Genomic DNA, 21,723 nt, shown 5'->3' on the forward strand with positions numbered 1-21,723 from the left:
AATAAAATAATGATACGCCAACCAATTAAATGTAGACCAACAATTTCTTCAACTATTTGTAGATAATACTATCTGCGTATATGTGCATATACAGGTATACCAAAACCGACTGAGTCAAATACTGGATATGTAGCTGATGAGTCTTCTTTAATCAGTCCATCGTTACTATGGTAAACGAGAGGAATTCTTTGCAAGAGGGGAAAGCAAAACGGTAGTTATGAAGCACCTCCATCACTTTGCAAGTGATTATTTTAAAAATGCACTTAGAGGGAGGTGCACTCCATGTTTAAACGATTTGAGGGTGTTTGGTGTCATGAACTTTACATATTTTCATTATGCTCCTTTGTATTTCATTAAGAATTAACAATAATGATATAGTTTAACTTAGAATTTGCAGCCACAGAGGCTAATTAATTTTCCATGCGTTTGATTTAGTGCACAATTGAAAATGACCAAGGGGGAAGGTTATTTAGATCTATTGAGATGTTTTATTTTACAACAAATCACTTATTAAGTAAGAACTAAAAGGTTTTAAAGATGGAAATGGTGGAAAGGAAATTGAAACTTTATTCTCATCATTATACCTGTTGTCTTGTCCTCTTGTGGCTTGAGATCTGTATATTTTGTAATGGTAGTAGCCGCTGTGGATTCTGCACCAATATTCAAATGAAGAAAAACAAATTTAATAAAAATTATTAGGTAACAACCCAAAAGTGTCATGGTAGTAGCTGTTGTTGATGATGTATACCAATATGCAAATGATTTTTTTAAATTTCTTTGATTAACAACAGTCGATTGGGTAACAACCCAAAAGGGTTTAAAACGGAATTGGTTGTGTGGAAGGAAAAGCAAACTTTTCATTTAATCATATTACCTGTTATTATATCTTCGTGCGGAGTGAGATATGTAGCTGAAATAGCTGTAGTGGATACTGTACCGTTGTTCAAATGAAGAAAGAAAATTATATTAGCTTCTTTCGTTACATCCAAAATCTGAAGGCTATCTAGAAACCAATAATAATGAAATGATAATAATGATAATAATATCAATAATGATAATGATAATAATAACAATGATAATAGTAATAATATCAATAATAATGATCACATTAAATGTTCTTCCATTGTAAACAGTGAAGCCTTGATAAGAAATAAATTAATGTGGTAAGAAAGATTATCTTCTTTATCTGTTCAGCATTCAAATAGGAAACTTTTGAAAGACTTGAAATGATTTTGATACCTGTTTCGATTGCTTGTGTGGATAACAAAGTGCTCGGTTCTTCCGAACTTGCATTTTCTGGGGGGAAAGGACAAGAAATATCATTATTTTTAAAGAAAACGAATGAAGAACAAAATGTACTGATTTTTCTTACTCAACTTTTTTATGCTTTCATATGAATCTGTTCAATTGTTGCATACCAAACTGACTGTAAACATGTTAAATAAGTCAACTTTATTTACCCTGGTGTCTGTTACTGACTTTCTATACATGAACGTTCTACTTTTAGAATTTGTAATTTGAATCCATTGAATAACTTCGAAGATATTCAAAATATGTCTTTGCTTTATGTGTCTTCTAATGATATATAATTTTTAATTCATTCAATTTTTTAAAACTTCATTCGAGTCGAGTAATAAGAAAGCAAAAGTCCCATTTGATATTATGAAAATGATACCAATAATATTTACTAGAAGAATGGTTGTAATTGACGTAATTCTCCGCAGCGCTGTTTCCAGTTGGTGTATTCCTGTAACCAGGCGCGTACGCAGGGGGGTGGTTTGGGGGTTAAACCCCCCCCCTCGAGGTTTTTTTTATGTGTATTTTATTTTGGAAAACCCTCCCCTTTTGATTTTTTTTTAATTTTATTTTTTTAAATAAATTAAAAATAAATAAATAATAAAAAAAATAAAAAATTGCCAATAGGTGACCTTAAAAAGGTGACCCTACCCCCCCCAACTGGACAAAATGTCAAATTTTCAAATCTGGAGACCCCCCCCCCCCCCCCCCCCCAAAAAAAAAAAAAAAAAAAAAAAAAAAAAAAAAAAAAAAGTGTCCTCTTATCCCCCCCCCCCCCCCCCCCCCCCCCCCCCCCCCCCCCCGCTTATTCAGCGGCTGGCTGAGTCGTTGCGGTTTTTTGGGAACTCGTAAAAAAAAAAAGTGTACGCTTACCTACCCCATATTGCTTCGCTCGCTCACACAATTGAGATACAGTGTTTAAAGTATCTGTAAGTCTAGGTTTACCACAAAATGAAGTAAAGCTTTTTAAAATTTAGATATGAATTTTAATGGTTTTAAGCATTCTGTTTGAATTAATAAGACAAATGTTCAACTTACTGCATTGGTATAAGTACTCTTTGACAAGTTAAACATTTCGAATATCGAAAAGTTAACAAAAATAGTATATATCATAGAATACCAAATCATCTTTTGGTCCAGAACAAAACGTAGAGCGTCTAAAATGTAAGCAACATCATTAAAATCATAATTGGTTACAATTCATTATTTGATTTTTTTTACTAATCATTATCATCTACTTCAAGCTAAAATGTTCAAAGTGAACATATATTTTCAAGATGTCCATTCGTTATGTCTACACAAAAAAAAACTATAAAAAACAGAACTTTAAAAAAGGGTATTCTCTTTACCTTTCGTCACGACTCGTTCTGTTGATGACGTAGTCCCATCGTCTGTTTTAATCGTCGGCATCTCTGAGCAGAAAATCATTGTATAATATCATACCTCATTCTAATTTCTCTTCATAAAGAGGAAAACCAGAAGCATGTGGACATGAAGCGATGGGGGGGGGGGTGCGCCGGAGGTTTAAATTACCAGTATTCTGTCAGTTTATGTACATAATGGGTAGTGTCTTTTTCTTATTTTCAATTGATGTTTTCTGAATGTCAGACATTTTCACTGTATCATAGTGTCAAAACTTTGCTCCCTTGCTTTTTCTCACTCACAAAATTAAGAAACTTCAAATCTTATATTCGAAGAAAAATATGCAATTCCCTTGCGAATTTTTTCTCCTACGCATACGAAGAAAACACAAGGTAACTATTTCCCAGTCTCATTTTCAATGATACTCAATCCATTTTAGGAGAATCAAATCTTGACTAATAACCAGAGCTGACACCCATTAACAATCGTGAGTATCTTTGCTACTTAACGAACACCTACATCAAAGAAGTCTGACTGAGAATGATGGATGCGATAGTCACCGGTACCGAATGAATGACGAAATATATTGTCTCAACGGGAAAGGGGCAAGTTTATTTTTTCGTTTAGTAATTTTTTTTTTTTAAATGATTATAAAATCAGGTCTTTTTTTCTTTCATAATTTCAGATAACGTTAGTTATGCCTGGATTACATTTGCCCCGGGCGCCGTACGGTAAATTAGTCTACGATTTTTCGTGCGATTTTGGCGGCATCGTAGGAGGCTACGGGCTACGATGTGTGTGTTAACATTATCTACGAGCATCGTGCCATTTCTTGTATTGGCCCTTGGGGGAAAGCCGGGGCAAATCCTTACAGGGGCTGCTCGGAGATTGTACAGAAATCGTGCAATTTCAACCCAGTAGCAGTAGCCTCCGCACGGAAATCGTACGGAGCCCGTACAGCTTCCGTGCAAAGGTTGCGCGGAGAAGGCGCGGTGGCCGTGCAGCCGCCGTGTCATTTTAAAGTGTTTTTTTGCCTTCATGTTCATCGAAAAATCGCGCGTTTGCTGCAGGACCAGCGATAGTCCTCCGCGCGATGCCCGTGCGGTGATTGTACAATGACACCTACGACATGTTAACCAACTACGGGCTTACGAGTTTTCAAAGTTGTTTAACTTTCTGCGAAACAAAATCGTAGACGCCGTGGAGCCCCGCGGAGCCCGTGAATCCGTACGAAAATCTCACGGCCGCCTCCTGCCTCCGTACGGAGGCTGCACGGAAAAGGGGTTACGGGCAGAATATGGGCTCCATAGACTAATCGCAGGCCAAATGTAATCCAGTCAAATTACTAATTCTTTTGCTGCATAAGATTTTTCAAGACTTTCTTTATTTTTGCAATTTAACAAAGCAACCAATTTCTTTTCATGAATCAACAATATCGTCATGTCCCCATTGACAAATCTTAATTATCCTGCCTAATATAAATACTCTTACTTTTTTAATAGTAAAATAAGTGAAATGAGACTCACTTGTTTCACAGTTCTCTCCGGTATATCCCGTTTGGCAGTGACAAGTGTATCTAACCATAGTCTCCTCACACCAGCCGTTTTGACATGGTTGTTGCAGACATTCTTCGGAGCGATGTAAATGGGTATGAGTTTTGGAGTGGAAACAAACAGACGATTAAGATGACATTGTACAGACCACCGTTATCAAACATAAAGTTTAGTTTTGTTCATGCAACGCCATTGTTCACAAAGAAACTGTTTGGATGCAACAAGGAGAAGTTGATTATGTGGTTGGCTTACATTAAAATCGTTTATATATACAGGTTTGTGGATTATTAAAATTAATAGATATTGGATCATACCTCCTGACAGTAAACGTGCTCTGAATACTCTGCACACAGCAATAGGTGCATGGGACTACAGACAATTTTGTAAAAGTGTGGTCCAAACTATTTAGCTATTCGTTTGGGGCATTTAAAGAGCAAACTCTATCAGGGGACATTCTCTCCGTGACATAAAAAAGAAATTAATGAGAAAGCTCAAAGACAAAGTAGTATAATATTTGTCAAACCTGGGACACGGCAGATGCGACGGCCCTCTGGGATCCCGCCATTTTGCCTTCGGTTGCAGCTCTGGTGTGCGGAACCTGGAAGGAGCTTCGGAATGGTCTGTACCATGTCGCCGTCTACCATCTTCACTTTGCATTGTTCGAAGAGCGGTAAGGTGTAATTTAGGTCGTACGCATCTGGGCAGTGAGAAGAGACTATATACAAAAAACAAAAAACAAAAACACAGACGGATGAATTCAGTGAAGAAGTTAACAACAAATTCAATCTATACTCAAGTAGTCCATGCTCATTATAATATCCTGCAATCTTTGCTGCGTTCGCCAAAACAAATAATGAATTTGTCTTCCCTGTATAATTACAACTGATATTGCAACAGTAAAATAACTTACATTTTCCCAGCCATTACAACTGAAATTATAACTGTAAAATAATGTATATCTTACCAACAAATAACAACTGAAATTTTAACAGTAAAATGAATTTGTCCTTGTGAGAACTGTACCGGGAAATCATGATGTCCTTGTCTTCAGGATGGAACAAAGAAAAGACGTATGGTTGGAAGGGAAAATATTGGAGATAAAAACTGAAACTTAAGAGCAAGCAGGCCTTCTGACCATGATACGAGAATAAAGTGATACCTCAGTCACACCAACGGAACCAAAACAAGACCGACAGCAGACCGAACAAACAATTACAACACCACGAATGGCCCACGATTGATCGGTTTGGATTCGGTGTGGAGTCGATTTTGACGGTATGACTGTGCATGGGCTAGTAACTCCATGGGCTGTGGTATTAAACATGGTCGAAGCCCTCGATCGGTCTTGGAGATATTGTGACAGCAAGGTCCACGATACTGACGTTCTTCAAGATCGAAATATGTTGCCTAGTAGAAATCGTTTAGCTAGGTCTACATTGGTTTACAAGAGTAAGGTTCCACAACGTCCACACTTCTGGTGTTGAAGATCTTCTGAGAGCAAGGAATAACGAGGCTATACTGTTCCACAAGCCCGGATTAAAGTTTGGTCTAGCATAGTTTGTCTAGTATCTGCCCACATGGTCCACAAGGTGATAGTTTACCTCCCCAAGGGTGCTACTAGACCTTATATTTTATCAAAGAGACTGAAACCAATTGTTTTTTTTAATTCTAAAGAGAATTCCTCGATCATCATTGACGCAACCGGCTCATGTCTATTTTTATTATGTGATTTACTGTAGTTAAACTTTGTGCACGAAGAGTTATCAAGCTTTAAAGGAGCTTTATACAATGTAACAAACATTTGCTTAACTATAGGATTTAAAGAATTAATAATCTTACCAGATGTCATGTAAAGACTTGACAAAGTAGTTATGAAGAGAACTGCTTTATAAAAGATCTGTAAACAAACATAAATAAATGGCAATTTAATACTCCAGCCACACCGCCGAACAAACTGCATATACCGGAAAACCGTAGGTCAACTGGGGGTTATGTAACTTTAAACAAAATATTTTTTAATATTTTTGTTTGGGGGGGGGGGGGTTATATAATAATAATATTACGCTTTCTAGATCCCCTTTATTCTTCTCTCTCTCTCTCTCTCTCTCTCTCTCTCTCTCCCTCCCTCTCTCTCTCTCTCTCTCTCTCTCTCCCCTCTCTCTCTCTTCCCGCGTTATTACTCAGCTCTGTTGTCCTTGTTCTATTCATCCTTAAAGGTATTACAAAGTTTTGGTATGGGGTCATAAAATTGGTTCAAATGAACATATTGGAAGCATATGCGATCCTACAATATTCAGTGATCGTTGTCGCGGTCGAAATCGAGTCTAAAGTTATGAAATTGTAAATAATACAATCTTTTTGTTGTATAGCTTCCTCTCAAGGTCAAGATATTAATTATGCTATAAAACAATTTTTCTTGACTAAAATCGCCTGATTACCTATTCCCACTTGGAAATAATATATATCACAACTACATATTCTGAGATTTTCATGGTCGCAGCTACCATCGTACGGCCGTAGGCGCTATTTGAAATTTATCAACATTTACCGGGAGCACCGGTAAATTTTTATATTCAAATTTTTTCTAAAAGCAGAAGTGTTTTAGGGGCTAAATTTTCTAGTGCTTATACATGTAATACATCCACAGGGGCATCCAAATATATCAAAACTGTAAAGAATCACTATCCACCCAATTTTCAAAACTTTGTATTACCTTTAATTATTATGACACAATTCGGGGGGATTTTTCTTATTCCTGTAATTCTCGTAGAGTTAAAGCTGATTCTTAAGGTTCACTGTAACCTAACACAATTATATCCCACTTGCAATTTAATGTGATTTTTGATTACATTTACGAATCCTCACCCATGCAATATTGACGAACTCATCAAAATGCAATACTTAGTATTTGCTATTCATGTTGATTCGACTGTATGCCAGGATGGACTTAATATCCTTTTATGCTTTTATCTTCGGCCTGACGCGTTTGGTGGAACCAAAAGCTAATAAGATCAAGTCAACATTAAACCTGACTCTATTACTCGTAATGACTTGCGGAGGAGGTGATGTGGTATGGGGGATGTAAGTCATCAGACAGGTTACTGCTATAGGTTCGAATCCGTACCACAGCGCTAACGTCCTTTACTACAAGGTGAGTAATCTATTTCTTTTAAACCCGAACCACTATTCCACGACACCATGGTATAACATTAGAAAGAATTGTTTTTCTTCCATGCAGCCTTATTTTCAATGCATGATCAATGCATTGCTACAAAATGCATTATAAGATAAAGGGGTACTTGTCATTTCATAACTTCAATGAATTTCAAAAATCCTGAATCCCCGTATAACTTCATGACTCCTGTCACTCGGCGACGCAATTTGAAGTATTATGGGGAAATTGTGGAAAGTGTCTTCAAAAGGATCTCCAAAGAATACGGAATCGGGCAGCACGTATACTGAATAATACCCCTCGGGTTCAACAGGAAGCTACAATCTTTTTAAAAAATGGATGGGATAAGCTTGGAAAGAAAAGGAAACGAAATACTGCGAGTAATGATGTTCAATATACTTAATAATAATAATAGAGAATATTTATGAAGCGCATAATAAATTGTAAATTTCTCTAAACATGCGCTTTGCGCTTATTGAAGACGCTCATAATATTATGTAATCGATTAATTTTCATTCCGATAACGGCCATATGAATAATAACTGGATCAATTTATATAGCGCAGCTACTACATAAATATATTTTGATCTGTGATGAAAACAAAACTCACAGCAGTGCTACTTTCAGGGGCGTACGCAGGATTTTTTCAAGGGGGGGGGTTTTTAAAATATTTTGCACCCGAAAATTTGAAAATCGCGCCGGCCGAAAAGTCGCTCAGTGGGGGGGGGGGGGGGGGGGGGGGGGGGGGTAAGCGGACACTTTTTTTTTTTTTTTTGGCCAAAAAAAATCGCAACGACTCAGCCGGCAGAAAAGTCGCTCAGTGGGGGGGGGGGGGGGGGGGGGGGGGGGGGGGGGGGGGGGGGGGGAGGGGGGTAAGCGGACACTTTTTTTTGGTCTCAAAATTTCAAAATTTGACATTTTTTTACGTATGGGGGGGGGGGGGGGGGGTAAGGTCACCTTATTTAGGTGAGCCGTGGGTATAATTTTTTTTTTTTTTTAATAAAAAAAAAAAAAAAAAAAAAAAGCCAAAGGGGGGGGGGGGGGGTTTAGGTTTTTTTAGGGGGGTTTACATACATTAAAATACCAAAGGGGGGGTTTGAACCCCCAAAACACCCCCCTGCGTACGCCCCTGGCTACTTTACAGACACATAATACAATAATATTCAAAAGCTCCTGAAAAGCAAGTGCGTTTCAACAAAACTTGTAGTCAGCAACAAATGATACCTTTCGTATGTCTAGTGGTAGGCTAAAAGCGCAATCTCCAAGAGTAGTTACCTTTGTTTTTAGGTGAGGTAAATTTAAAAGAAGCTTTTCAGTGTTTGACACGGCCCCAATGGAAACGAGTCTTGTCACCGTGTATTAATAAATGTAAATAAATACTCAAATCATCATGATAACGATAACACGAAAAAATCAAGCATCATAATACTTACCATTGTGTTTTATTAAATTCTGATTCTTAGCGAGAAGTAACAGATGTGTTCCTTCCGCCACCTCTATAACGTTCAATCTTGAATAGCTGTTTCAGAAACCTCTCTTAAACTGTACTCTCATTGCTCTTGTTTGTGGCGTTCTGTTTGACGGGTTGACGTGACGGGTCTTATCGTTCTAATGAAAAGTAGAATATGAGTTATTTAGAGCGAGTGTGCGCAGACTGGCAATCGCTTAATATTTTTCGTGACCTAAGCATGGATTATCGCACGTGCACAATACTTCTATTTAATTGACTATTTCCGTGGCCAATAGAGTCATAAAGAGTTAATTTAGAGCGACCGTGCGAAATCTTCCTCTTCAAAAGACTGTTCTCATGACAAAATAATAAAGCATATTGAGAAGATGCAATCAGTATTGCAAATTTGTATTATAGGATTTGATCTCATTTATGTAAAAGATTCACAATGCATAAAATCGATATTGGTATTCGTATTTGTTTTCTTCTTTTTATACCTGCAACAATGTAAACACAAGTGCTGCGGAGCGTATTTCAAACAGGGGGCGCACCAGCAAAAAAGGACAATTTTTCTTGTGAAAAGGGCACCGACTCAAAGGATAAGCTTAAAACGAAAATTACAATCTTCAGACCCCCCCCCCAAAAAAAAGAGTAAAAATGGTACTTATCAGAGATAAGATAGGCAATACTCGCTTCTGAAATGAGGCACTTATAAGAATGGACAGTAGGCATTTATATGAAGGTAAAAGGGGCACCTATCAGATTAGAAAAGGGGTACAGTTCTCAGGGATGAAAAGAGGCAAAGTTATGAGAAGGGGGACGACCGGACACATGTGAGAAAGAAAAAGGGCACTTATCTGAAGTAAAAGGGGCACTTTTGTGGGGTACTTGGAAGGGGCACCGTGCACCTTGACCCCTTAGCCATACCCCCCCCCCCATCCCTTCATGAGAGCGATGCCTCTGTGTAGACATGCATACAACTAGCATTGGTATTGGTATTTGATTTTGTCGAACGGTTAACATGGTAGCTAAACGAAACACAAAAATGAACACGGAGACAGATTATTAGCTCTGATTCATTTATCAATTTGTGATCTATTGCCATCAAGTCAAAGGCATCATGAATTCTTTATTTATCCTACCGGGGGGTGAGGGCAAGTTCATACATGATGCTTATTTGATGACTTTCTATCACCATGGCTGGCGTGATCAATGTTTGTGTCAAAGTAGTTGTGTACACATCAACCGGTAAATTGTAGGAAAACTATGGAATATTTGTTAAAGATGGACATACGTGATTGTGGGTAAATTAGAAAATGAACTTACCCCCACCTCTTTCTACCTTGATTTTATGGCATATATTTGTTTTGTTTTTCTCAACCACCTGCCCCTCCCCCTTCTCTCTTTCTCTCTCCCCCTCTCTCTCTCTCTCTCTCTCTCCCCTCTCTCTCTCTCTCTCCCCCTCTCTCTCTCTCTCTCTCTCCCCCTCTCTCTCTCTCTCTCTCTCTCCCCCTCTCTCTCTCTCTTACTAGAATACCTCTTGTGAAAAAATCCAGTCAAAACCAGTTGAAATTTAATTACTATTATTAATTTTATTATTATCATTATTGTTGACATCTTCATCACCATCCTCTTTCGAATCCTCATCATCAACAACATCTGTATTATTATGTAAATAATTATGTACATCATATTAGTAATAATAATGAGGTTTCCAACTGAAACATTGATTCATCTATAATTCCTAATACAGCCTATGAGATCGACAACCGGTCTTGTAGGCATTTTAGCCACTGTTTACAGGATTCATCACTGGAGCGACGTTCCGTGATGTGGATAGCCCACAAGACCGCCAGCCCGAAAGACCGACACGATTTCTATCTTCCCTCATTTCTTTCTTTCTTTGTTTTGTTGGTCTCGTGGGCTGTCGCTCTAGTGAACTGTTCTGTCAATGTCGGTCTAATTATTTGAGCCCCAAATCTTTGACTCTTCAAGGGCTTTACAGATTATTGACTATTGTTCTCCCTGCGTTTTCACATTTTGGAAACATTATGATCAAGAAAATGTCCCAAGATGTTTTTTCCTTCCGAGTATTTCATCTTTACAAAATAGTGAGCTTTGGAACTTCTCTCTCTCTCTCTCTCTCTCTCTCTCTCTCTTTCTCTCTCTCTCTCTCACACACTCTCTCTGTGTCTTTCTCATGAAATGTATCATACATGAGATTTTTTTCAGATTCCAAAAAGGGATGATTACTTGCCACCTTTTCGTATAAAAAGTTTAAACAAACTAATATGAATATGCTTTTTTTTATTAGCATGATATGTCATTACTTTACCATTAAAACTTTACACACCGCTTTCATATTCAGTTGATGTAGTTCAAGGAATTATCTAGTATCATTAACCTACAGTATTTCCTATTAGAAGTAGTTACAATTAGAATTTCAGAAGTATGCAGAATATTATGATAAATTTGAATTGGTCAATATTGTTCTTGCTTTGTATACGTCATTGGTTGACCTATGACCTCTTGAACTTTCCGAACATGACCTTCTCGAGTCCCATGATAGGTCCCTCTACCAGGAGAGAGAGGACGAGAGCGGCTGCGCAGGAGAATACCACGTTCCCTACATACAGGTATGCCTACAACGGAAGAAATGGATATTGAGAGAATAAATAACAACAGTCGGAATTGTAATAAAGGAAACGACAATATTATGGTTATGTTTCAAGTGTGCTTTGAAACAATTCATAAATCTGTTTTGAATTATAACTTGAAGAAAAGAAGAAATTGCATGACGAGTGTGTCTTCGAAATGCTTATAAGTCAGTGCGACTTATTAGGAACTCTGCATGCATGGCGACTTACCTCCGGGTTATAGACGAGTTATCTAAGAGTTATCTACTGTTTTTAATCATTTATCTTATTTACGAGTAGTCTACGAGTTATCTACTAGCCATTTTACGGGTTATCCACGCATTATCTACGAGTAATCGATGGGATATGTACCAGTCACCTTATTGGTTATCTAAAAGTTACCTAAGATTATGCTTAAAGTTTTCTCAAATAATCTACGAGTTTACCGAGACAGCTTGCGGTTCGACCCAACTCGCTAATAGTGTGAAATGGGCTTGAAAGAACAAGTTCATAACGTCCCTTTTAACCCGTTAATTCCTGACTTCTTTCGTGCCATGTAGGTTTTATAAATGAGCCGCCTGGTTATAATATGCGATGGATTAAGATAAGATTTTTTGTTTTGGACTCACAATTGAGACGTATGTGAAATGGAAGAGGGTTTGTTGTGTGAGGAGAACACTGTACATCACAATGGGATGAACCAGGTAGATACAGTAACTAAGACGAGCAAGAGGAATCCAAAAGCTCCACTCCAAGAACACACCGACAGGACCTGTGGTAGATACGGAGGAATGAAGGAAGGGCAAATAAGGTACAAAGGGGTGGGGGAAAGGGGTAAGAGGGAAAGAGAGTGGTAGGGGGAAAAGAAATGTGATGTGGAGAGGAAGAGACAGAAAGAGATTTGGGAGATGGGGTGAGATGTAAAGAAAAATGGAGATAGATAGAGAGAGAGAGAGAGAGAAATAGAGAGACACACACACACACACACAAGCACACACAAGCACAAACAGACAAACAAAGAGAGAGAGAGAGAGTGAGAGAGGAAGAGAGAGAGAGTATAATTAACAAGAGTTATGTTCCAAAATTGTGTAGTTTTTTTTTTTTTTTTTTTACGAAACACAATAAAGCAATCACAATATTACATGATTTTACTCGATAGGAGATAATACGTGTTATTATAAAGCCTTATAATCAACATTTCATTACTGTTATTATTCTCATTAACATTCGCTATCACTACTTTCCTAGTCAATAACCGGGTTGACAAGTAATAGTTAAATCAATGACTGATAATCATCTTTTGACTAAAATACAGACATAATTGTAGCGCCCATAGACAATGCCAGAACCCACTTCTCATACAGAATAGGGGAAATGCAATAGTGATTAACTATCAAATAAATACCCGAGAGCCATATTGAAGTTTACTTTCTATAACAGACCACGGGTGCTAATGACAAAGACATTGATGCAATTCATATGATGTGTACACTCTACATAAACTGCAGACGTATCAGTCCATAATGTAAAGTCACCGTCATAAATTTTGCATCCAAAAATGACTGAACGCTTTCCTAGTCTCTCGCATCAAGTTCGAAGTAGAGGGTAGGATATGAATTTTGCTGGATGCGAGTTTGGCTACACACATTATTCATTAGTAATTTCACCAATTCCAGTATACGCGGACGAATTATGACATGGGAACAAAGTCAAGGTCAAAGGTCATTTTAGGTCAACAGATTTGTATGTCTTCAAGATACTCCATAACTACGTCATGCTCTGAATATTCATTGGTCATTTTGATAATGATAAAGGTTACGATAGGTCACACTCAATAGTAGGTGTGGCCTATCGCAGGTCATCATCAAACCTGTGTATTTACCTCCATATCCCTGCAGACAAGCGAATATGATCCAGCAAATGCCCACGCCCCAACCGAGACGGAAGAACGTCAAGTATATAGCCGCTTCGATTTGCGGTACGTAGCGGTAAGCACCGGACCAGACACCGTAGACGACCGCGAACAGTGTCGCGAGGGCCAGAACCCACCCGGTTACTGCAATATACTGAGAAGGGGGGGGGGGTTGAAATAATGATTTAAACAAAAATTGTTTGTTAGAAAAGCGATGCCGCCTCCACAGTTGATAACTTTCTTCTTACCAGATAAAAAAACTTCAAGATATTACAAAACATTAGGGTTTCTTTAACATAATAGTAATGATAAGGATACAAAATATCAATTTTTGTTAATAAAAAAAGTAGTCAGTATGATGATGATGATGCGATGATAAAGATATTTATGATAATGAATTAATGAAGCTGTTAACAAGGGCAACTATAAAATATTCAAAATAGGGATAACCATGAAAGTAAAATATTTAACAAAAATTAGCAACTATACAGTCAAGTGAAGTTTTCAAAAATTAAAGGTTTCCGTCACTTGGATACATTTTGATAACGACAATCTCAATGCTGAAGACTGATTTCGTCAACACAGTCAGTAATTTTCAATAGTTCACAGTTCAACGACAAAAACACTTGGAAGTGGCAGCCGAAAGTAAATAAAAGGATATAGCATTCATGAGCTGGTAGAAGGACTGGGGCTTGACTTACCACTGGCATTTTGACTTTCTTTCCTTTAAGTTTAAACATAAAGTACCCCAACACCAAGCCGATCAGATAAGTTGGAATCCTCGTGTAAGGTTTGGTGTAAGTGGTATCGGCGTTCGGAGGATCAGGCCTATTATCATTATAAGAACTGCAATAACAAAAATAAAGATAATAAGCGAACATCATTTCCGATTTCTATAAAAACCTCATAGTGGGAAAGTATGATGCCAGCGAAATATGACGCAGGGTAACTCTGTTTTTAAACTTTCATCCTCATTGGACTTCTTCAGAAAATGTTTTTAATCTGAAACTGAAACACTTATCTAAAAGGCTAACACCAAAAACTTCCAAAGTATTATCAGAAGATGTCCAATGAGGACAAAATCTTTACAAAAAAGTGATACCGGGCACCATTTTTTGCTTGAATCTTCCTTTCATACTACGTTCTACAATTCCCGAACACAGGCGTGGTTTTCAAGTATGACGATGATTATTATTATGTTTTTTTGTAATTATTATCATTATCATTATCATTATAATTCTCATCTTATTATTATCATTGTTGTTATCATTATTAGTAGTAGTATTATCATAACTGGTGCTACCGTTGTTATCATTATCATCATTAATATCATTATATTATTATCATCATCAATATCATCATCATCATCATCATAATTATCATCATTGTCATAACGATAATTAACAATGAATCCTTATTTACAACAACAAATGCATTTCTTTTTTTTACGATCCTTGTTTGCGAACTGCAGAGTTTGTACAATGTTAAGTATTACCGCGTAATCACTACAATTCACATTGATTTTTTTTAATGCGTTGTCTTTGTTAGGAGAGGAAGTTTTCTTTCAAAATCTCTAAACTGATGTTGAAGTTGGATGTGTCGTGGTATAGTGGTTCATTCACTCGACTCTCAATCCAAGGGTTCATGGATCGAATCCCAGTCCGACACCGAATTCGTTAGGCAAGACATCCATCTACCTGTTCAACCCACCACCCAGGTGTAAATGGGTACCTGTTTACTATAGCGCACACTAAGAAACAAGGGTGCAATTATGCTACAATAGCAGCACCCTTTACCAAATACGTGTAGGTGGATGCAAATCTGCACCCCAATTGCACCCTTATTAGTGCGTGGGGTGGGGTTATCAGGTAGTGGTCCTCAGCAATGGTGTTGAAGAGGCTTCTCAGGGTAAATGCATTGTCATAAGTTAGTATTATTATCCTAACTTACGGCTGGTCGTTGGTGACGTATCCATAATGCCACGTGAGTCCAAATAGTGATCCTAGAGACACCAGAAATATAGACGTAATGAGTGCCGCGCCTGCTTTGCCATTCCTAGATGGATACGAAAAGATTTTGAGGTGAAAATTGATTTAGAAACGTATAGTAATAGTATGGTAACGAAGCTCGAGTTGTATTCATCATGTCTTATCTCAACCGCCCAGATAGGCGAAACCTTGTATCGGCTTAAAGTGTAAGTTTACGCTATCGGTTGGACAAGTTGGAACAATGGTTGTTATCAGATCGAAAACTAGTATACCGGGCTCAAGAAAATTTGTCTCGGGAAATTGAATGACTACAATTTCGGCTAAGTTGGTGGGACCTAAAAGAGTTATATATAATTGTTCAATAAAGAGCATTATTGATTATCATCAATATTGTCATATCAATTCTTTCATTATTAACAATTCTGATAGTATTTTCATACATAGACTACTTCCATCTTCAAAAGTATAATGTGTAAGTAATGTGCATATATCCCACGACGAAGTGTCTGTTATTTCTCTCTCGTCCTCTTTACTCCCAATAGTCTCCTCCTCTACCTTTCTCTATTTACATCTTTATCCCTTCGTCTCTCTCTCTTTCTCTCTCTATTCCTCTCTCTCTCTTCCTCTCTCTCTCTCTCTCTCTCTCTCTATCTATTCCTCTCTTTCTCTTCCTCTCTCTCTCTCTCTCTCCTCTCCCTCTCTCCCTCTCTCTCGCGCACATACATACACACACACACGCGCACACACACGCAAACACACATACTCTCTCTTTCTTTCTCTCTCTCTCTCTCTCTACCCCTCTCTCTCTCTCTCCTCCCCCCCCTCTCTCTCTAACTCTCTCCTACTTTTTCATCGCTCCTATTCGTCATCGGTGTACAAGCCAGTTCGTAGATGTTATGTTACACGTTACCATCGCAACTCACTTGTAGAGGACGATGAGAATGATAGGACTGATGATGAAAAACTGCATGTCACAAGCAAGATACCAGGACCATCCCATACACTGCAGGAAAAAATGTAAGTCATACGATACATCGGAAACAGTAATTCATGACAATCAAATATTTTTAAAATGTTAATGACACGGAAAGGAGGCATTGTGTCAAGGGGAACGAAAATGGGTCGTATTGTTCATATCATCATGGGAGTGTGTACGTGGATATTAAAATAAAAAATCTCGCATTGACTAAAGAAAAATGTAAGCTTTTAAAAAGAACGGAAGAATAAAGAAGTTATCGAGAGGTGATCTAAACACCAGTGTGTGCATTAAAATGTTCGAGATTTAATGAGTTCGGAATTTAAACAAATTATGTCAGCTGATATTGCGTTAAGCTACGGTCACAAAGGTTCGTACGAACAATGCGTTCGTACGAATCTCCCTGTTTTCCACTGTCTTCCCGAATTTCCATTGTCTGAAAATCGTTCGTACGGCGTTCGTATCAGTTCGTAATGGCATTTGTAACCGAGGCTTTAGTTATTCTTGTGCCTATACACGACTATATGCGACCAGCCTGAATGTGAAGACTAATTTTCCCATTTGACAGTAATTCTACACACTTTTTAGACTGTTGTTGTCATTTTTTCATTCACTTTTTTGTACAATGTCTCTTTCACATTTGACGTCAAAGTCACTGACACAGTTCTTCGTCAGTGAACGACGACTCATACCCGACCAGGGCCCTGTTTCATAAAACTTGTTATCGATCACAAGTTACAATAACTGTTATAAGCTACTGAAATCGTAGCATTTGATTGGCTGAGAGCAAATTTGTTATAGAAATGTGACACTTGTTAATGAAAACAAGTTTTATGAAACGGGGCCCAGCTTTATAAAAGTAGAGGTGTCTTGGTCTAGTGGATACGCCGCTGGACTGTGAATTACGTTGTTCGCGGTTCGAGTCCGACTGCGGCACTAATGTCATTTGGCAAGATATTAGTCTACGTTTGTCACTCTTTAACCATGTGTAGTAGTAAATGGGTACCCGGTACGAAAAAAATTGCTTGAATGCTCGTGCGACTTATCATGGTAGCTGCGTTAAGAGCAGGGTGTAATAATATGATTGCAGGACCCTCAGAACATCAGTAATACTGATGAGGATACCCTGGGTACAAAAGACATATTGTAATTATTATTAATAGTACTAACCGAGTATTCCAGAACGTTGGGCCATGGATAGAGTGTGTTGATGTAGAGGGGATGTGTCCACCATTGTTTCCGACACCAGCCTTGGATGAAATCATACAAGGAGTCAGCAAACACACTTCGACCATCACCAAAGTGGGGCCACCACAAAGCCCAGATGCCAACGGCAGCCATGTAGACAGGGGTGAGGCGCCACCAGCGGTGAAAGTAAAACATGACCCAGCTTCCAGCGCTCGATAGGGCCTTCTTATCTATCGCCTTCAGCGTCATATAACCGACCAGAAATCCGCTGCAAAATGGGAGACGCAATTATTTAAAAAAAGATTGAAAGAAAATGTATCATATTAGATACCTAAGTATTTATGATGATGATATCGTGATGAGTATAATTTTAAATGTATTTCCTTTTTTTCAGGGGCATGGCTAGAGGTACCAATGGGCATCGGCTTCTAGAAATGGAAATGTAATCATCCACCCTCCACCACCTCCAGTCAAAACTCTTCTTCGGAGTATTTAGGAGGAAAAGAATCCAAGATCTAAGATCCAAGAAAGGGCTTAACCGTACATATAGCAGACAGGGAAAGGCGTGATGTATCTTGGTATCCCCACGTGCTATAAACCTTTTGAAATTGTATTAATTTTTAATGATGCACATACGTTCTGACTTTGAAAGAAAAACTGATGGATAAAACAAAGCTTATATGCCAGATGGGTATATGGGAGGGGCACTCCCTCCCACCCTGAGAAGAAAATTTAGATTTAGAATTAGCTGTTTGAGAAAAAAGGCTGTTTTTAGAGAAGTAAATACACTGTCGCTCATAAAGGTGGAATATATTTTTTTTATCCCAATTTATGGAATTATTTAAAAAAATAATTTAAAAATAATAGATCTAGATAATAGTATACATTCTCAGATTTTATTGAACAATAATTTTCCAATGTGTGCTTTCCGTGACTGCTAAAGCATATGTATGCTACTATGCTTATCAGCTAGGGGACCTTTGCCCTTAAGTCATAAATGACAGCAATGAGGATTAATGCCCCACAAAAGGGCACTAATATAGCACATCGACACGGTTTTGATCCTGGGGCCTCACAGTTACGAGGCCATTGTTTTGTCACTGAACCATGACTGTACGCAGCGGGGGCTAGGGTAGGGGGCAGTTTCCATAAATTAAAAAAAACACAGAAAATGCAATAAATTTTCAATGATTTATTGCATTTTACCCCGGTTCCCAACATAAAACATCTTCTGTGTGCCCATGCCTTGAGCCACAATGCATGGCCGTCCAGAGGATTTTTTAATGTTGGGGACCGGGGTAAAATGCAATAAATTATTGAAAATTTATTGCATTTTCTGTGTTTTTTTTAATTTATGGAAACTGCCCCCTACCCTAGCCCCCGCTGCGTACAGTCATGGTTCAGTGACAAAACAATGGCCTCGTAACTGTGAGGCCCCAGGATCAAAACCGTGTCGATGTGCTATATTAGTGCCCTTTTGTGGGGCATTAATCCTCATTACTGTCATTTATGACTTGAGGGCGTAAGTCCCCTAGTTAATAAGCATAGCAGCATACACATGCTTTAGCAGTCCCGCAAAACACACATTAGCAAATTATTATTCAATAAAATCTGAGAGTGAAAACTATTATCTAGATCTTTTATTTTTAAATAGTTTTTAAAATAATTCCATAAATTGGGGTAAAACTAAAATATTCCACCTTTATGAGCAACAGTGTATATGAAAACTCAAGGAAACTTGCAATCATGACATTTTAAAAGTACAATAATCAATATGCAACAAATTATCATGCATGAACAATCACTGTACGCAAATATAAGGCCAAAAGATTAAAATCTTAAATTCCACATTCGACCTAACATTTGAAGGAAATAATCTTTAGGGAAAGGGAACGCATGATGTAAAAAATATAACAATGAAAAAGGACTTACCTGAGAACAAAGAATGTGTCCACCGAAACACTACCAGAATAAATGGCACCGAACGACATGTGGGCCAGTATGACGTCAATTGCCTGCAGGGGGTTACCTGTACGTAAGAAAGAAAGAGAGAGAGAGAGGGATAGAGAGAAAGAGAGAGAGGGAGACAGAAAAAGAGAGAGAGAATGAGTGAGTGAGAGAAAGAGAGAGAAGAGAGATAGAGAGAGAGAGAGAGGGGGGAGCGAGAGAGAGAGAGAGAGAGAGAGAGAGAAAGAGGGGGGGGGGGCGAGAAAAATGAAAAACCGTAATGAGGCGAGCCAATGTCGTCTTTTAGCTTTATATGTCCTCTGTCATATACACACGAATGCAACGTTATGGTGTTGCATAATAATGCGCAATGCTTTTCAAATACTATTTTGAAATATTGAAAGTATTTGCAAAGGGCAGGAATCTAGTTATAATAATAGAAGAGAAGGGGTTCAACAGGACTACGTCAACAGAGAACGGCTCTCATGAGCATCGGGTGAAGGAATATGACAAGAGAGAAAGAGCTTACCGATACGATCCTGGGCCCAGAATTGCACCGAATGGCCAAGCATAACCCAAAATATGCTTAGTACTCTTAGACCGTTTAGAACGGCCATGGTGTTTTTCGTCTTCTTGGCACTTAGGAGCTTCTTGCAGTTACTCACAAGAGAGAATGACATCATGATAGCATGCAGAAGAGCTGGAAAGAGAGGAAGAATGACGGTTAACTAATGAAAGGCGTTATCGGAAGATTTTCAGGTCAGAGTAAGCGGATTTACTTTAATAGTCCGCTTAGTCATTTTGATTTTTGATAAGTCCCCCCTCCCCCTTTTTAAACAGAATATTGAGGTTAATAACAGTTGAGCTCGAGAAAACCAGTGAACTAATATTCAAAGTAAATATTAAATTACTTTAATTTGATCGAATGTTAATGTTTGTTTGATCCCTTGTTACGATCCCATTCCTAAGCGAGTTTGGATATCATTGGATTATGATTCTCTCATCCTTACCCCATTTCAGGTTGCCCCTCGGTGTTTTTCTTGTCCGTCCTCTCTCCGCATCCTCTGTTTCAAAAGACGTTTTCTTCACTCCTTCTGTATAAGGAGGGGGCTTTTCGACGTCCATCTGATACCCGCCATTGATCTGGGCTCCTCCTTTCCCGTCCATCTCCCTGATCTCTGAAGCAACCTCTGCGACCTCCTTCTCGTCCCCGACATCGTCCCCGTCAGCCGATGAGGTGGCGATGTCGGACACGTGATCGCCTTGTGGTGAGTCTTCTTGCGCGTTCTCGTCTTGGATGTCGCGTTCTTTGATCTCCTGGTCCTTGCTGCTTTTCATTTTATTCAGGACCAGTTTCTGGAGGAAGACCTCGTAGAAGGACCCAAGGCCAACCATCAGAGCGAGAATACCCATAGCAACGCTGATTGAGAGGAGAAGGAGGGAGGGAGGGATATATATGTCATCATCACCCTCATCATCGTCATTATCATCAGCATCATCGTCACCAACATCATCATCACCACCAATATCATCACCATCATGTCCCATCACATCACCATCACCACCACCCATACCATCACCATCATTAGAAGCAGCAGCAGCAGCAGCATTCATCATCATCATCATCATCATCACCGACATCACAATCACCACCACATCACCACCAACACAACTACGATCGACGTCATCATCACCACCACCATCACTACCACCATCAGCATTTCCACCCTACCAACACCACCACCATCATCATCATAAACTTACGTGAAGCCGATATCAGCTGTGGTCCACGGCCTCCTCTCTTGGCAGTCGAAATACAAGAACGGTTCGACATTCACAACCTCACTCCAAACTAATAAAAAAACAAGCCAGAAAATTGTCACAGAATATCGACCATACTTTTTATTTACCCCAGAATAGAATTTTATATTGTCCATGAGCAGCCAAAGTGCCACAACATAGAATTACCCACTAATTGGCCCTTTAGAAAACATTCATTAGAGTGCCTAGAGAAAAATAATCAGGATCGGATAATTATTTTGTTAGTTTACGTTATTCAGAGACATTTCAGTTATTTCTGTTACAAAACTTGGGCTTTCAACCTGAAAATGGATTATTATTATTAATAATGTTATTATTAATATTATTATTATTATTATTATTATTATTATTATTATTATTATTATTATTATTATTATTATTATTATTATTATTATTATTATTATTATTATTATTATTATTAT

The 21,723-nt window shown here is 38.3% G+C and overlaps 2 protein-coding genes across 2 annotated transcripts in view; both read right to left on the reverse strand.

The window, feature by feature from the left end:
• Nucleotides 1-151: 151 nt before the first annotated feature.
• LOC105443646 (coagulation factor VII-like) lies at nucleotides 152-6,103 on the reverse strand. Its single transcript, XM_030974038.1, has 7 exons — nucleotides 6,051-6,103; nucleotides 4,735-4,926; nucleotides 4,185-4,286; nucleotides 2,646-2,708; nucleotides 1,240-1,296; nucleotides 585-650; nucleotides 152-186 (listed from the first exon to the last, which is right to left on the reverse strand). The coding sequence occupies exons 1-7, from the start codon at nucleotides 6,058-6,060 to the stop codon at nucleotides 152-154; spliced, it is 525 nt and encodes a 174-aa protein (XP_030829898.1). The 5' UTR covers nucleotides 6,061-6,103.
• Nucleotides 6,104-10,468: 4,365 nt separating this feature from the next.
• Nucleotides 10,469-21,723, reverse strand: part of LOC585706 (O-acyltransferase like protein) — an 18,484-nt gene continuing 7,229 nt past the window's right edge. Inside the window, exons 6-16 of the mRNA XM_011674616.2 lie at nucleotides 21,245-21,332; nucleotides 20,491-20,900; nucleotides 20,010-20,180; nucleotides 19,466-19,562; nucleotides 17,516-17,801; nucleotides 16,293-16,372; nucleotides 15,332-15,436; nucleotides 14,083-14,227; nucleotides 13,352-13,535; nucleotides 12,099-12,241; nucleotides 10,469-11,475 (exon numbers count right to left, since the gene is read on the reverse strand). Of these exons, the coding sequence (XP_011672918.2) occupies nucleotides 11,353-11,475; nucleotides 12,099-12,241; nucleotides 13,352-13,535; nucleotides 14,083-14,227; nucleotides 15,332-15,436; nucleotides 16,293-16,372; nucleotides 17,516-17,801; nucleotides 19,466-19,562; nucleotides 20,010-20,180; nucleotides 20,491-20,900; nucleotides 21,245-21,332 (1,832 nt within the window). The 3' untranslated portion in view covers nucleotides 10,469-11,352. The remainder of the gene's footprint in view (nucleotides 11,476-12,098; nucleotides 12,242-13,351; nucleotides 13,536-14,082; nucleotides 14,228-15,331; nucleotides 15,437-16,292; nucleotides 16,373-17,515; nucleotides 17,802-19,465; nucleotides 19,563-20,009; nucleotides 20,181-20,490; nucleotides 20,901-21,244; nucleotides 21,333-21,723) is intronic.

This window comes from Strongylocentrotus purpuratus, unplaced genomic scaffold (assembly GCF_000002235.5).
Source record: "Strongylocentrotus purpuratus isolate Spur 01 unplaced genomic scaffold, Spur_5.0 spur5_scaffold_7, whole genome shotgun sequence".
Classification (NCBI taxonomy): Eukaryota; Metazoa; Echinodermata; class Echinoidea; order Camarodonta; family Strongylocentrotidae; genus Strongylocentrotus; species Strongylocentrotus purpuratus.

Excerpts from the sequence above, each read along its gene's own strand:
- LOC105443646 (XM_030974038.1), bottom strand. Across the intron at positions 4,287-4,734 it reads TCGCATCTGCCGTGTCCCAG|AATGTCTGCAACAACCATGT; the intron begins GTTTGACAAATA and ends ATCGCTCCGAAG. Across the intron at positions 2,709-4,184 it reads CGGAGAGAACTGTGAAACAA|AGATGCCGACGATTAAAACA; the intron begins GTGAGTCTCATT and ends TTTTCTGCTCAG.